A 15854-nucleotide genomic window follows, 5' to 3' on the forward strand; every position below is an offset into this window, starting at 1 on the left:
CAGACTGGCTAAAACCAAAAAGTCGTTTCTGGGAAATTGCATACGTTTTTATAATAAAATTCCAAAAAATATTATAAATGAAACAGATACAAAATTCAGATCTATTGTCAAGAAGACATTAATATCTAAGGCGTATTATAAAGTTAATGATTGACAGGGATATTTGGAAATAATTCCGATCCGCATTAGCGATCCCTTCAAATAGCGAACCTACTGTGTTAAAAATAAAGTTGTGTTAAATACTTGTGATAAAAAGAATATACCTCGTTGACGCTCAGAGGTTTTCCAGTGGTAGATTTGTTTTGACATTCATAAGTGCTTGTTATAGCCTAAATTGAATAAAAATATTTTGACTTTGACTTTGACCTAGTTAAGATCGCGGGATCACGGTGGATGCGGAAAGCACAAGACCGGTCTGAGTGGAGAGCCTTGGGGGAGGCCTATGTCCAGCAGTGGACGTCTTTCGGCTGACATGATGATGATGATGATACATAGTGATTGCAAATATTATATTCCAATATTTTTTCAAGTGTGTACGGAAATAATATGACACATCAATTTTTATTAGGTACCCCGTAAACATATTTTGCAAGACCTAAAGAGATGCTACATAAGAAAAATCTGCTAACATTGTAAAAACAACGCTAAGCATGTAATTGTTATTCACATCATGGCGACGCAAGCGTGGCGCGTAGCGTGGCAGGGGAATGGATTCGAGAAAATTGTGTGTCACATCGCTTAAATAACATGAGCATATTATTAGTGGATGAAAAAAAAATATATAAGTGGACTAAGCTGGCTTGAGCCAAATAGTACATTGTACAACAATAGCACGAAACGAGCCATTTTATCCGAGACGTTCATATAGCCACCCGAACCGGTAAGGCGAAACACGTCGAGGGAAAAATGGGTTTAATGTTTGAGTTTTACACCCTGCTTTTCACTTCGATGGCGAGGAAATGAAATAACAACAATGGAAACAATTGTGCATTTTTTATTTTTCATGCATTATTATATAATTTTATTTTTTTAGTTTTATAAATTAAAAGTTATTAAAAAAATTAAGAAACTTTTTTTGTGTGTGGTCTTGGTCTTGGTCTTGGTCTTAGACGAAGATTTAACTTTATGCACTTAGAGCATAAAAAGTCATTTTATGTCGCCTAGATCCAGTATAAACACGAACTTTACGAGCATGACAAGTGAAAAGTTTATTTTAAGGCATCCTTTCTGTGCAGCCAGAAACTTTTTGGCACGACAAAGCGCTGACAGTCCAAGGGTTGATTCAATTTCAAAATTTAGGTTTTTCCTACGTTTTTCCTTATTTAATTTTCACGAGAAAAATAAAAAAAGAGAATACTTATTTTTATTTCGTTACGTACAGCCAGTATTAAAATTTATGTTCTTAAGTTTTCTGTATTATTATGGCTCTACAAGATAACACACAATATAATTTACAGTGGCACTGCAAGTAGATTTGAGTAGCTTCCTTTAGTTGAAAAAAGTTTTTTTATATAAGTAAAACAGTTGATCGACTTCCTTGTGGACTGGATAATTAACAGCCAGTAAGTATTCCAAATAAAAAATTGCATAACCATCAATAAATTATAAAGCTCTTGCCACATGATACAGCGTGAGTGAAGAGTAATCAACACACGCGCTCTCACGGGACGTCAGACAAATGACAGCGCCAGCTTGTTTATTCAACAAAAATGTGTAAACACAAATTGAACAAGTTTCAGTTGCCCTGTTAATTGTGAACTGGGTTACGAATAAAAAATTAATGGTCGCACGAAATTGTTTAAACAAGGGTTAAATAAATTAGGCGTTGAGTGGGTGAAATAAAAGAGAACAGAAAGGAAAAAAAATATGAACTCGTTGGTACATAGGTTGGGTATAGGTAGGTTGGTATTGGTAGGTTGGTGGTTGGTTGGTAGAAGTGCAGACTCGTTGTTGTAATTTTAAAGAGCCACAGAAAGAAGTGTATTTCTGTCAGATATTATTAATTGTGTAATTTATAACCGTGAATACCTACTGTAATTAACTGACACACAAAGTAATTTTGTCATATCCATTAAAATTGAACTTTATTATTTAGTGTCAACGTTAACATGAAAAATATACCGGCTGTACGATAGGTACTGAAATTAATTGAGATAGCACAATAAATACAAACTTTTCCGATAAGATACGATAGAATATGCTCTTCTATATCTGTAATATAGATCATGAGGAGGCTTCGAACCAGCCATTCAAAGAAATGCACTTTTTAAAATAGTTTTTTTTTAAATATGACAATAGGATAGAAACTAGCTTTTTTTCCTCGAGAACAAAACCACAAAAAAAAAAAAAAATGTTTATTATAACAGCAGGATAATTACAATCAATTATTAAATACAGTGGATCCCAAACTAGGCTGAGCCTGTATCTTGGGACCCAATATAAGCTAGTAGGTGTACCTATTTTTTTAAATGTCAGCTTCTCTGCCGATTCTTTATTTTATCCCTAAAAACTCCAGTTAACTGTATTAAAAACAACCGCTAAAGTCAATTACGAGGAGCAGGGGTCGATTGCGACGTGACTACTCGTAACGATGTCACGTATTTCAGAATTGGACCCTTCGTACTAAGGACAGCAAAGTTTTAACTTCATTGACGGCGTCGAACGAATATCTGCTTCATCTCAATGTTAATGAAACTCAAATTGATACTAGCAGAAAATGTCGCATGGAACCTACTTAAGGTAGAGCCTTATTTCGGGTCACGAGCTACACAGATCATATTGGAACTCAGGGATCTGTCAATTTAGCTACATTGTTTATGAGTATTTTGGATAGGTACCTACTGTACATAACACGGTAAAAATTATTAAACACATTTCCTGACTTCAAGCTTGGTTTAAAAACTTTTAAATGTATCGCCTGACTTCTGACTCTGCTTATTAACGAGTCATACTCCCGGCCGTGACGGCGTGTTTACACGATACTGCATTATAAAGTGCTGCGGCAAAAGTTAAACTTGTACAGGATGATTTCTAAATCAAGAATAGATTTTTATTGTGCTTATTTTTCCACGTCTGCGTCTTTGTCTGCACAGAATTAGGTTATCGATCCGCGGAAACTATGTAATTTTATTCAAATACGTGTATTGATTTTAAAGAGATGGAACTACAAATAAGCCTAGCTATTTATAGACTTTCACATTCACATGTAAGTTATTTAGGAGTGCACATTTATTAAAATCTTAATATAATAGGGTATTAAAATATGACAAAGACAAATTACGAAATTTCTATACAGTTGATATACATTTATATCACATTTCACGCTTTGAATGGACAACAATAATAATATTATTAACATTGTTGTTCATCATCATACGACTACTGTTGGACATAGGCCTTCCCCATAGCCTCCATTTGCATCAGTTGGAAGCGGCCTGCATCCATCGTGAACTTGCGGTTTTAATCAGGTCATTAATATTGTTAAACTTCTGCTAATAAATAATTAAAATCATAATTTAACCTTTTTTCACAAATAGGTAAGATCCGAATAGTTGTTTTCTTTTATTTCAGAAGCTTTATTAATTGAATTTATCTCTTTAACCTGGAGAAGGACATTTACTGAAATGTTGCCTAATATTAGAAAACATATTTATTTTTACCTTCCACCCTGTATAGGGAGTGCAAAGACCCCCATCGATCCTGGTCACGGCACTACTAATACGACGGCGGTTGCATGGGAAATAAATGACAGTGTTTGCAATATGGATAGCTTAATCTATCTATAGTGTTAAGTAAACTATTGTTTTGTAGGGGAAACCAACTTACTTTGGAACTTAGAGGGGAGAAACATTCATGTAGAAAAATATGTTGATAAGTATCAAACGATTTACTTAGCGGAGGTCCGCATTTTTGAAAAGAGATATTACAAAGGTTTAACTTTTAAAGAATTTAAAGTATTTTTTTTTAAAGTTTTTGCTTGCCGTGGTTTATTTATTTCTATATTTACACGAGTAAGTAGGTACTAAGTAATTACTGTACTTACCTATGTTTACATAGGCACTGACTTCAAAAAATAATCGACATACATATATACATATATAGATTTTTGGATAAAACTTAATTTGTCCAGTTTTGAATTCGGTAAAAAAATTGTTTTTAGTTACTCAGTAGCTGAAAACATAAACGTTGTTCTTTTGTTTTTATTTTAAACACGTGACCAACAAGCCAGTTGCCGGTACAGAACTATTTGCACTGCCCAGAACAATGTCCCGTGCTAATTGAATTTGTTCCGCCGCGGCTTTGGATGAACCACAGTGCGTCATGTTTACGAGCGTAAAGTGAGCACATTATTATGCCGGCCGTACAGCGTGACGTAAATTGACGCGGCGAGGCGTTGGAAATAATCACTTACGGGCGTCATCTGTTTTTACGGTTACGAAAGTTTCTGGCCAGATTGAAACTTACGTTAGTTTTTTTTTTCAGTGGTTTAATCCGAAAGGATAAGAATAAATAAATAAATAAAAATCATGGGACACTTGACGTCAATTTCACCTAGTTCTTAACTAAGCAAAGCTTGTACTATGGTTACTAGGTAACGGATAAACATACTTAAATACACATTACTACATACTTAAATACATATTAACATCCAAGACCCGAGAACAAACATTCGTATTCTTCTAACTTCGGCACCTCAAGCTTCGTAGTCAGGTTCTCTAGCCACTTGGCCATCCTGTCGGTTAAAACATAATGCGTTTGGCTGCAGTTCCCTTAGTGTAAGTTTTCGGTTACAAAATACGTCTCGATCGCGTTCGCGTTAAAATCTCAATTTATATGGAAACACGAACAGCGCCTCTAGCGGAACGATTGCGATGTTCGTGTTTACTTACGAATTGAGATTTTAACGCGAACGCGATCGAAACGTATTTTGTAACCGAAAACTTACACTAAGGGCACTGGATAGCATGAACACAGCGCATCCAACATTACGGTATTTTCAACAGTATACTTAGGTTGGTGTCCTAAATTTTAATTACTCGGTTAGTTAGACTATTAGGAAATATTTTCTTTCGTCAATTAAACAAAAAATGATGAAGATTATAGCCAGTTGAAGTTTCCAGACGCCTGTGCGCAGATCTAAGTCTATTGTGCCGCCGCACAGTGCCCTTAGTATAAGTTTTCGGTTACAAAATACGTCTCGATCGCGTTCGCGTTTAAATCTCAATTTGTATGGAAACACGAACAGCGCCTCTAGCGGAACGTTTGCGATGTTCGTGTTTCCATACAAATTAAGATTTTACGCGAACGCGATCGAGACGTATTTTGTAACCGAAAACTTACACTAGGGGTACAGGACGGCGGTGTTTCGAGGCAGTTTCAGATTTGTAGCGTCTAAGTGCTGGAATGATATTCCCCCTCCCATCCTCGGAGTGACTAGCAGGTTTTTTTAAAGGATTTAAAGGATCGTCAAATGTATACAAAAAATAAATCTTATTACAATAAATTGTCAGCCAGAATAAAAAAATGAAAATAAAAAATAGAATTAATTATTAAATAGAATGTCAATATACAAGAATATACTTAAATCTAAGTCAAATTTATGGAATAGGAACAATCAATCAAACGAACAATAAAATAATTAAAATGTCAAAAATAATTAAAATTAAATATAAAATTAAAATTCACTTCACAAAACTGTGAAAAATGTCAACAAAACAAAAACAAGAGTACAAAATAAGGTACATAAAAACAAAAATGAAATGCATTTATAATAAAATAAGTAACATAAAATCTCACTGTACTCTGTTAAAGTGACAATGACTTATCAAAAAGAAGTTTTTTTTAGTGTGCGTCCAAACGTCTCATCCGAACATTAATTTTTTATGTCTGCGGGTAGCCAAGGGATAATTTAATTTTTCAGTAGTTGTATTAGCTACGTCCATTATAACAACATTAGTACAAATGGAAACGTAAAAAGTCTTAGTCATACTTGACAGGAGTTGTTTCCACAATTTTCATCTTTTAGATGGCAGGGGCTCACTTGCTCGTTTGCCATCCAGTCGAATAAATAAAAGAAAGGTGACAGAAATTTCTTATTAAAATAAATGTAAAAAGTTTAGCACTCCACACGTCTATCCAAAATACTTTTTTTATTAAATTCATTTTTGTCTGGCATTTCGCCAGTGTCGCCCACTGTGCCGTGTCAATATTGGCTGGAATTCACATCTCACTCACGAGACGAAAACTGATTTTATTTATTTGCATACAAATACGTGAGCTTTTAATCTAGTTGGACTACATGATGAAATGAGGTTCTTGCTGCGTGGGCTACGTTAAACATTTACAGGCAAAATAAAAATAAAACTGATATACGATGTGGGAATAAGCGGTCAAGTGGGTGTCGGGCCATACGCAGGGTTCCGTACTAATTTGCGGCAAAAACGTAATATTAAGCTTTGATTTGCTATCACTCGTTCATGTTAAGCCTACTAAATAGGCTGTGATAGTTATATTTTTAAACCTATTACTTGTACTATTTATTAGATTATTCAAGTCAACGGTTTATGGAGGAGGGAGGGCACAGGTGATCACTTTTGTACCTTGTCACTTTAACGACATGTTTGAAAAGCCATACGAAATAGTGTAACAACTGAGAGCGACAAGGTACAAAAATGATCAATTATTTATGACGTTGACTGTACATCAAGTTTTTATTCCTAAATTTTATTTTACCACTTCGTCGGCGTGATTAACATTATTACTCACTGGGAACCTAGTGAAAAAGGGGTTAAGTCTGCAGAAATTACAAAGCTATTTTCTATTTTATATGTAAAGGGGTTTAAGTCGAAATCAGCTGTTCAACTTCTGCAGAATTAACCCTTTTTCCAAAAAATTACAGCTTGCTTTCCAGCAAGGTAGTATACGTATTTATTCAAACTAATAAGTAAAATCCAATTTTAAACTTTCATAATTAGCTGAAAGACGCCTACTGTTGGACAAGGGCTCCTAGAACGATAAAAAGAACGAGAACTTGCCATCTGCATCCACCGGTTAAAATAGCTTTTATAGCTTTAAAATAACAGGGCACCTTATTGACTATTGAGATGTCGTCACCCTGTTTGTTGTTCTGAATTCAGGAAACGGCAGCGTAAACTATGACTTGCATCGCCTAAATAATTGACTGCAGCGTTATTCCAGTTCAGTCAAGTGATGCAACGGCAGTACGACAGCAATTACTTGCATTGCCTGCAACCGTTGGCCAAAGGAGCTACTCCGAAATTCGAAGTTTAGATCCTACTGTCCCGCTTATTCTCGTATAATATACTAGAAGCGTGAGCACCGTCAAGCGTGAAAGTAGAAACGCAGTACTTCCACGATGTAGGTAAATGATTACGTCGTGCGATGGAACTTTACAAAGTTAGGTCTTTAAATTGTTATTTTAACCTTTAGTAATCAAAATATCAGCGCTGTGACAGCAATGTCGCAGCACATGCTGAGTTGGCGCCTTTTCGCGGCTGTGCCGTGACAACTTAATTTATATGTAACGATTTGAATTGTTTTTTTTTGTACAATTGTCCTGGCATGTTTGTGAATAAAGTTTTTTTATCTATCTAATATCTCAGGACATGTGACACTAATTGACCCAGTCCCAAACGAAATGGCGTTTCGTGACGCTTTTGGAACTACTCGTAGAGAACAAAATATTCGTACCTACTCTTAATAATATAGGTACAACATGATTCAAAGTCAAAGTCAAAATATCTTTATTCAATTTAGCAATTTAACAAGCACTTATGAATGAGGTTATTGGGCGACTGCTGCTGCCTACGTATCTACAGCTGCTGTTGAATGGTGATAACGACTGTAGTCGCCTCTGTCGTTGGCGGCATGACTCCTGTGTATAACGGCTTTGGGATGATCAGAATAATGTCAACCACAGCATGATAATTATATCGTATTTACGTGTATCAAAGAAGCTGGACTGCAGTATTCAGTATTCGGTATGTATTTATTGCAACATTTTTACAACTATTTTATTAATCTGCTTGCTGGGGCGTAGCTATTCAAAAATTACATGAACCACCTACACTAATAGGAATATCAAACAGCAAATACCGCTCGAAACACTTTCGCGAGGACTTTTGCACCGTTGCTAGGTAAGTATATCGCCTAGGCAACATCGAATCAAAACTGTGATCTCAAGATACTAGTCTAATTAATCTAAGGTAGAACTGCATTGGCATTGAATAGCTTATTATATATTTGCGCTATTCCAGGTATTAATTAGCGAAGCAAAGATAGAGTTCTATTAGGAAAATCTGGAGTTTCTCAGCGCTACTAATTAATTAAATTCTACAGTTAACAGAAAACTTACAAAATAATTTACAGGCACAAACAATGGTTTATGAAAACAAGCGGTCGATGTTCTATGTATTTAGTACCTCATGGACCTCTATAGTCCAAATTCAAAGGTTCCAAAAATATGCATCTAACTGTGGCACTATTGAAAGGCCATAAAGGGTTTAGCAAGCTAAGGAAGGACATGTGGCCCCTGTGAGGAATAGTTGAATTGGTATCTGTCAATTGTTTGTCGCCTCATTACTAGTAATCACTCCAACTTTCAGCTTTGAACTGTCACAGAGATAATGTCAAAATTTATTTTCTTAACATTTTTTTTCAAACTCGTTTTTCTCCTAATCCATAGCAGCTAAAAGCATTGAAACAAAATCACAGCTACGTGGTTTGAGTAGGAGTATACACCTTACAATTTTAATAATATTTTATGTATTTAAAAAAAAAAAAAAATAAATGTCAATTTATATTATTATTAATACAACAAATCGTGATGTGCAATCACATTTTTATCCAACTTCAGAAATACCAAAACAAAGGGTTATTATTTTTTGCTTGTATTTATTCTGTGTGTTTATTTTTTACTACTTTTTTAACCCCCGACGCAAAAAGAAAGTGTGTCTGTGTGTCTGTGTGTCTGTGTGTGTGTGTCTGTCTGTGTGTGTCTGTGGCACCGTAGCTCTTAAACTGGTGAACTGATTTGGATGCGGTTTTTTTATTTGAAAGCAGGTTCGCTAGCGATGGTTTTTAAATATGTTTCATCAAAATCGGTTCAGCTGATTTTGAGGATATTGAACTTTGAAGTCACAAAGTTGGGGATTTTCCAATTAATTAATAATAATTATTATTTATTTATTTATCAGACAACATAGATCCATTCATTGTACATACATACACACTTAAAAACTAAGTTAGACATGTTTAAAATTAAATTAAAAATTAATATCAAATGTCAAATACATAAAACTTTAAAATTACAAATTTTTGTCGGTTCGGTTATCCGGTATAAGAACTAACTTTGATATAATGAGGGTCTTTTACAAGGGACATATTATTATAGGTTCAGAACATGACGTTGACTAGAAATAGGTACGCTAGTGACCTAAGGGCCTACTCCGAAATTCGCAAATCGAAGTTCGTATCGTAGCGTCCCTCTCACTCTCGTATTAAATAGTAGGTATAAGCGTCAGTCGTAGTAGCACCGCGCTGTTGATACAATTTTACTAAAACCTATTCGATTACATAATGTTTGGGTAGTATAAGCAGGACAGAGTGACAGAGTGAATATACTCTTCGTTTTCGTTTCACGAGATCCTTCAGACTTCGAGCCAAGGATTTATGGTTAATGCAATCGTGAGAGAGATAGATGTAAGCTGCTTTCATGAGACAACCGTTAACCGTTTTTATTATCATTTTATTACCGTGCTCCGGCGAAGGTGCATGTTTTCATGTAGAATTTTATTTTTGCGTTAGCCAGCAATTTTCATACAATTTTCGCGAGGTTTTAAAAGAGATTAGATAATTATTTCTGAATGCGCTGACTAAACATCAATCAATTACGATAATGAAGCGCCAACGAGACGAGATAAATTATGTCATGAGACAGAAAAGGAGCGAGATAGTATAATGACGTATGAGACAAAGATGAACTATAATCTCGTCTCGGTTTTGCTTTAATTTACTAGCATTGACCTGTGGCTTATCTCTTATTATATTAAAGTTTTCACTTCATTTGAAAGTCACTCATACGCTAGGCATTGCGCAGATAAACGGAACTTGTGATACAATTTCTATAGTTACCAGGAGCCTCATTATGAAAATCTATTTTTAAAGAGAAAATTTCAAATAGAGAAAATTTATCTGTAAGTATTTTATACTGATTTAGGCATTTTTTGCAATTATTCGTCTGAAAGACAACTACTTGGGAAGTAAATTTCTATAGCAAGCAAATGAGTGTGCAGATCGCCTGGTAAGCAATCACTGCTGCCCATAAACAATTAAACATCCACATCAGCAAAGAGATGGCGTATCAAGGCTTTTTTAATCACCGACGCAAAAAGAGGGGTGTTATAAACTTGACCGCTATGTGAGTCTGTATGTCTGTTTGTAGCACCGTAGCTCTTAAGCGGGTGGACCGATTTGAATGCGGTTTTTTTATTTGAAAGCAGGTTTTCTAGCAACAGTTCTTAGACATGTTTTATTAAAATCGGTTTATTCGTTTTTGAGATACTGAACTTTGAAGTGACAAAGTCGGGGGTTTTCCAACTTTTTGTTGTTTAATCACCGACGCAAAGAGAGGGGTGTTATAAGTTTGAAACCAGTGTTTGTCTGTCTGTTTGTCGCATCATAGCTCCCAAACGGGTGGACCAACTTCGATGTGTTTTTTTTTACGTAAAAACAAGTGGTCCTTGGTTCTTAGCTATGTTTCAATAAAACACCGCGAAAGTGGTTCAGCCTTTTTTTGAGATATCGAATTTTTTAAAGTTGGCTTTAACTTTTTAAGTTACACAATGTTTTATTTCGACTATCGCGGTCATTACTAACTTTATGATTTAAATCCAGGTTTTGTTCCGCGTACCTTGATTTTGGAGAAGCTCGATATTTGGGCACAGTTGCATGCGCCATGATTATGAGACGATTTTTTTTAAGTTAATTGGTTTATTTAAAATTGCTTCAGTCCGATGGAATAATTTGCCAGAATCAACGCTTAGATGAAAATTCATGTACCAGTAATTAACGTAACCAAGCGACACATTCATCAAGCTGCTGAAGTTTTAATTAATTATTGCCGGAATTACCGCTTTAAAGGTTAATAGCTACAAAGAGCCGTCAATATTTATTACAGTTGAAGGCATTATTAAACATTCGAAAATGATACTGAAAACATTGTTTTGTGCAGTAAGTATATTCCTTATATTTCCTAATAATAGAAATCTGAAAATATTTATCTTTGTCTGCCTGTTAGGTACCTCTTCATTACTACTTTTAAATCGCTGATCCTATTATTGTGCTCACACAAAATGTACATACATATACGTTTGTCAATTACACGTTGCCATAGGTACCATCAGCCAAATATGTGGTCTACCACCCTAAAGTTCATAATCGTTTGCATGTCATAAAACAATAATGCCAAAAGACGTGTCTGTCAACTTGAAAGTTCGACTTTAGCGACATATTCATTTGATAAAAACTTGATTAAAAATTGATAGACCACTTATTTGGCTGATGGTACGTGCACTTGCCTAAAAGTGTATTTTTCTAAAAATAACAATTTGCTAAGACACACATTTTCTTAAAGTATGTCTTATCATTTTAAGTTTATATTGATGATGGGAATCGTGTCAACCAAGGAAGAGTCTTCAGATAGCAGTAAGTTGTATTCAGTTGTTTACTTATTTGAAAGTGACTAAAACCAGGTACAGTCACCAGCACCAATATATGACACAACAAGCGTGCATAAATATCTGATACGACTCTATTTCTAGGGCCGGAAGGACGTGTCAGATATTTTTGCACGCTCCGCTGTGGCAGGTACTAATGCTGGTGACTGTACTACCGTGAGACATAGACATATTATTAAGACAAGCAGACGAGTTATTAAAAAAACTCATAATTATTAAGAAAAGTGGAGTCAGTAAAAAGTTGGTATAAAAAAAGATTTTTTTTTTAACAGAAGCTTATTTATCTCTATAAATAAAAAAGGATTGCCGAAATGTATGTACGCGCATTAACTTCCGAACGACGACACCGAATTAGATAATTATTTTTTTATCATTGGTTTTTTGGAGTATTTTTGGAATTTTTATTTCAACTCCAAATTTGTTACTTTTACGGGTATCCCGTGAAACCATATCGATAATACAAACTGAGACATGGATGCACAAAAAACCAGGAAAAGAGACCAGCACTGGGAATCAAACCCAGGTCCTCAACAATCCGTGCTGCGTGCTATAACCCCTACGCCACTGCGGGACACATGTAGGGGTTATAGCACGCAGCATGGCTTGTTGAGGACCTGGGTTCGATTCCCAGTGCTGGTCTCTTTTTATGGTTTTTCTGTGCATCCGTCTCAGTTTGTATTTTCGATAATTATTTTTTTGTTGTGATTGTCATTGTCAGGACAAGGTTTGTGCGTAATAAAGTAAAAAAAAGTCTGGAACGGGGGCGAAGCCGCGGGCATCAGCTAGTTTGGGATATAAATGGTTATTACATCAATCTATAAGCCATAGTATATCATTGTTGTCTAGCCAGATACGAATAATTTCATATTATAAATATGTGCAGCCGTTTACGCGATTGAATATGAATGTGACCAAATAAATATATTTTCTTTCTTTTTTCTTTCTAATTGTTATTTGTATAACAACAATAAAACATTTGTAGAAGTATTAATTACTAGGAAGTATTAATAAATTAGAGTTTCATATTTGCAGGTTCAGATTTTTCAGATTCCGAGGAAACTTACCAACGTATGTTTGAAGCATAATCTTTACATAGTATCAATCATATCTCTTCCCGCCATCTGCACGCTTAGATCTTTTAAACTAAGAGACGAATTTTAATTTGGTGTCCAGCACAGTTAGATATTTTTTTACAGAAGGTTTAAGGTTTAAGGTTTTGTGTTGTTTTGAAATTCCTGCCTCTGAACGTAAATTGTTTTGTTAATGTAAGTACATGTACCGGATACTTTGTTGTAATGCTGTCGTTGTGGCAGCGCACCTACCGTAGTAAGTAGACTAGTTTAGTTAGTTTTTAGTTTGGTTGGAGACTGAAAACCAGCGACCTCGCTGAGTCTCATGTCCATTTTGCCTCACTTCATAATGTTATCTGTCTTGTATTGTATTTTTAGTTTGTGATGGTGAATAAAAATTTCTATTATTATTATTATATGATTCATATACTAGGGACGCGTCCCGGCTTCATGCGGGTGTAATTTTTGGGACCTTTTTTGAAAGTTGTACCCGAGCAAAGCCAAGCGGGTTGCTGGTGAAATCTAATTTGATCCCTACAAAAATTAACTTAAACATTTCATTCAACAGTTATGAAGGAGTACAACAAATATTTAAGTAAGCAATCGACTTTTTTGTTCTAATGGATGTAGATGATGTTACGGCTGCGATTTTGCTCGACAAGCGGCAATTGGTATATTTGTCGCGTCGTACGCTAACCGCTAAGCAATGAGCCCACAAAAATCTAAATAAACCAGTGTTATCCTGCGACTTCGCTCCTGTTGTAAGAAGAACTTGTTGAATTGAAAAACGAACAGAGCCAAGCATAAAGCCAATATTGCTACAAACATTTACACGATCTTTATAGGGAACGCTCTAGTAAATCCTCGTCAAAAAATATTATTGTTTCTAGCAAAACCAGCAAAACGCTTTTCTTTATCTTGTGAGAATTTGTCACTATTTTGAAAAATCTCGTATCTGAATTCAATATGTCAACAAAATTGAACCTTGATTTGACCTTGAACCTTGTTTCATAAAGTTCACTCAGAAAAATTATCTATTTTGAGGTTCAAGTTTTTTTTCAAAGTATTGGCGAATGTCACATTCATTATAGGTAGAGTCATTCACGATGACGCGTGCCTAGGTTCCTATATAATATCATTAATATCTAATTTTGTCAAGACGGAAAAACACGCGTCTTCGTGGATGGCACTAAGTATAGAGTGCTAATTATAAGTGAATGCTCAAATTAAAAGCATCTTAACAAATTTCGATAGCGGATTCAGCTCTGTGTGTGCTTGAATGGCAAACATTATTTACCTGTTCGCTCATAGCCATTATAACAGAGACAGGGGTTTGACATTGGTCACTTTGAAGTGGAGAGGATCGGACAACAATCTCTTATGGGGGAAAAGTTTATGCGGTAATTAATAGTTCCAAATCACTTCAGATTAGGGCTAGAGTAGCAAAAATGTCTGAAATAATTGAGTTAATATTGTAAAAAAATATAGCTGTGAGAATACGTGGCCCCGTAGATCAGGGGTGGCCAACCGCTAGATCACTACTATTAGTCCAGTCGATCGTCGCAAGGCAAAATATATAAATACGTACATCAGACTGCGCAACGTAATCTAATCACCAAAGAAGTATGTAATTGGTAGATCGCATAGAGTTTCGTCAGTAAACAGTAGCTCTTGGGTCTTATCAAGTCGGCCATCCCTGCCGTAGATAATACTTTAGGTAATTATGGATGTTAAATTTTTATACACTGTTACAGGCAAAAAACGCATCCAAACGGTAAAAGACAAATACCGTAAGTATTTAAATTTAAGACTAACTAAATGAGAATGAGTGAGAGTTGCGGGAAACCGGTGGATGCAAGTGGCGAGTTGTCGTTCATTGTGGCGTTCTAAGGGGGAGGCTTTTGTTCAGCAATGGACGTCTTCCGGCTGATGATGATGATGATGATGATGATGATAACTAAATAATTTGCAGTGCTCCTGCCAAGTCCAGTGCGAGGCCGATGCCGTACCATCTCAATCGAGAATTAATTCATTTTATAAAGCATTTTTTGGGAAAATTATTTTCAGGTTACGATATGCAGGAAGATTGTAAGTTTTTCATTCAGTTTAGAAAAGAATTATTACTTAAATAAAAAAAAACATACCGTGTTATAGTTGATGTCAACCCACAGTCATTTTGCAATACAATGTCAACTTGACATAGTATTGCAGAATTAATCAGGGTTAACAACTATACCAAAACAGCATCCAGTTATCTGCGCAGCTACATTGTTATGCTTATAAAAAAAGATCTTTGGACCGCTCTCTATATCTCATTGTCTAAATAAATTATGAACTAAAAGAATTTCCTTGCTCACCCGCGACCAAGGAAATTCTTTTAGTTCATTGATATGGAATAAATTATTTAAATAAATTATATTTTTTATGGCAGTAAATAATGATTATATTTACCTACAGATAAAAAGGAAGCAGCTCAATACGACAATCTGCTTAAGAATTTGAAGAATATGTATGGTGAAACTCTAAAGAAGCCGCCGCCGATGTTAAAGAAATTTAATTAAATATATTAAATTGTGTAGGTAGTAACTTTACTTTAAAATAAATCATAATTTTTGGCGTAAAATGTATCAGTCAGTCAAAGAATCCCTTTACTCATCCTAAGGTTCAATGTCATCGGCTTAGAACATGAAAGCTTTTTATTTTTGAAAGAAAGAAGAAGAAAGAAAGAATTTATTGCCACATAAATAAAAGAAAAAAAAATGTTAAAATTATATTATTAAGTAACTGTTTGAGACACTTGTCCCATATTTTGGCCCTTATTTAGCGAATATATGTGCAGCTAGAGAAAAACCCTCGAACACACGTACCTACACTTTAAAAAGAAAAAAAAGAAAATCCGTAATTTATATAAATTCCCAGTCTGTCCGTCACTGCTGGTGACATGCCTCCTCTCAGAAGCCTCTCAGGCTTTCCGTAGTACCCACGCGGGCCCAGTGCCGATTGGGAACTTAACACACGCCTGCGAATC

General features: G+C 35.2%; 2 protein-coding genes across 14 annotated transcripts in view; one reads left to right on the forward strand and one right to left on the reverse strand.

Moving 5' to 3' along the window:
- The window catches only part of LOC141426873 (dual specificity calcium/calmodulin-dependent 3',5'-cyclic nucleotide phosphodiesterase 1A-like), a 348580-nt gene that overhangs the window by 105147 nt on the left and 227579 nt on the right, over nucleotides 1–15854 (reverse strand). The gene's annotated exons all lie outside the window — the stretch shown is intronic.
- LOC141426875 (uncharacterized) lies at nucleotides 10873–15449 on the forward strand. Of its 2 annotated transcripts, XM_074086113.1 has the most exons (7): nucleotides 10906–11250; nucleotides 11673–11724; nucleotides 12789–12824; nucleotides 13395–13421; nucleotides 14581–14616; nucleotides 14894–14914; nucleotides 15284–15449. In XM_074086113.1, the coding sequence occupies exons 1-7, from the start codon at nucleotides 11224–11226 to the stop codon at nucleotides 15385–15387; spliced, it is 303 nt and encodes a 100-aa protein (XP_073942214.1). In that variant the 5' UTR covers nucleotides 10906–11223; the 3' UTR covers nucleotides 15388–15449. The 2 variants fall into 2 exon arrangements, with proteins under 2 accessions (XP_073942215.1, XP_073942214.1); XM_074086114.1 differs by lacking the exon at nucleotides 12789–12824 and having other exon boundaries at nucleotides 10873–11250.

This window comes from Choristoneura fumiferana, chromosome 3, assembly GCF_025370935.1.
Source record: "Choristoneura fumiferana chromosome 3, NRCan_CFum_1, whole genome shotgun sequence".
NCBI classification, from domain to species: Eukaryota; Metazoa; Arthropoda; class Insecta; order Lepidoptera; family Tortricidae; genus Choristoneura; species Choristoneura fumiferana.

Coding starts and splice junctions, on each gene's coding strand:
- LOC141426875 (XM_074086113.1), top strand. CDS start 11,224: ATGATACTGAAAACATTGTTTTGTGCA. Junction 11,725..12,788: donor GGAAGAGTCTTCAGATAGCA/GTAAGTTGTATT, acceptor TCATATTTGCAG/GTTCAGATTTTTCAGATTCC. Junction 13,422..14,580: donor GGAGTACAACAAATATTTAA/GTAAGCAATCGA, acceptor ACACTGTTACAG/GCAAAAAACGCATCCAAACG.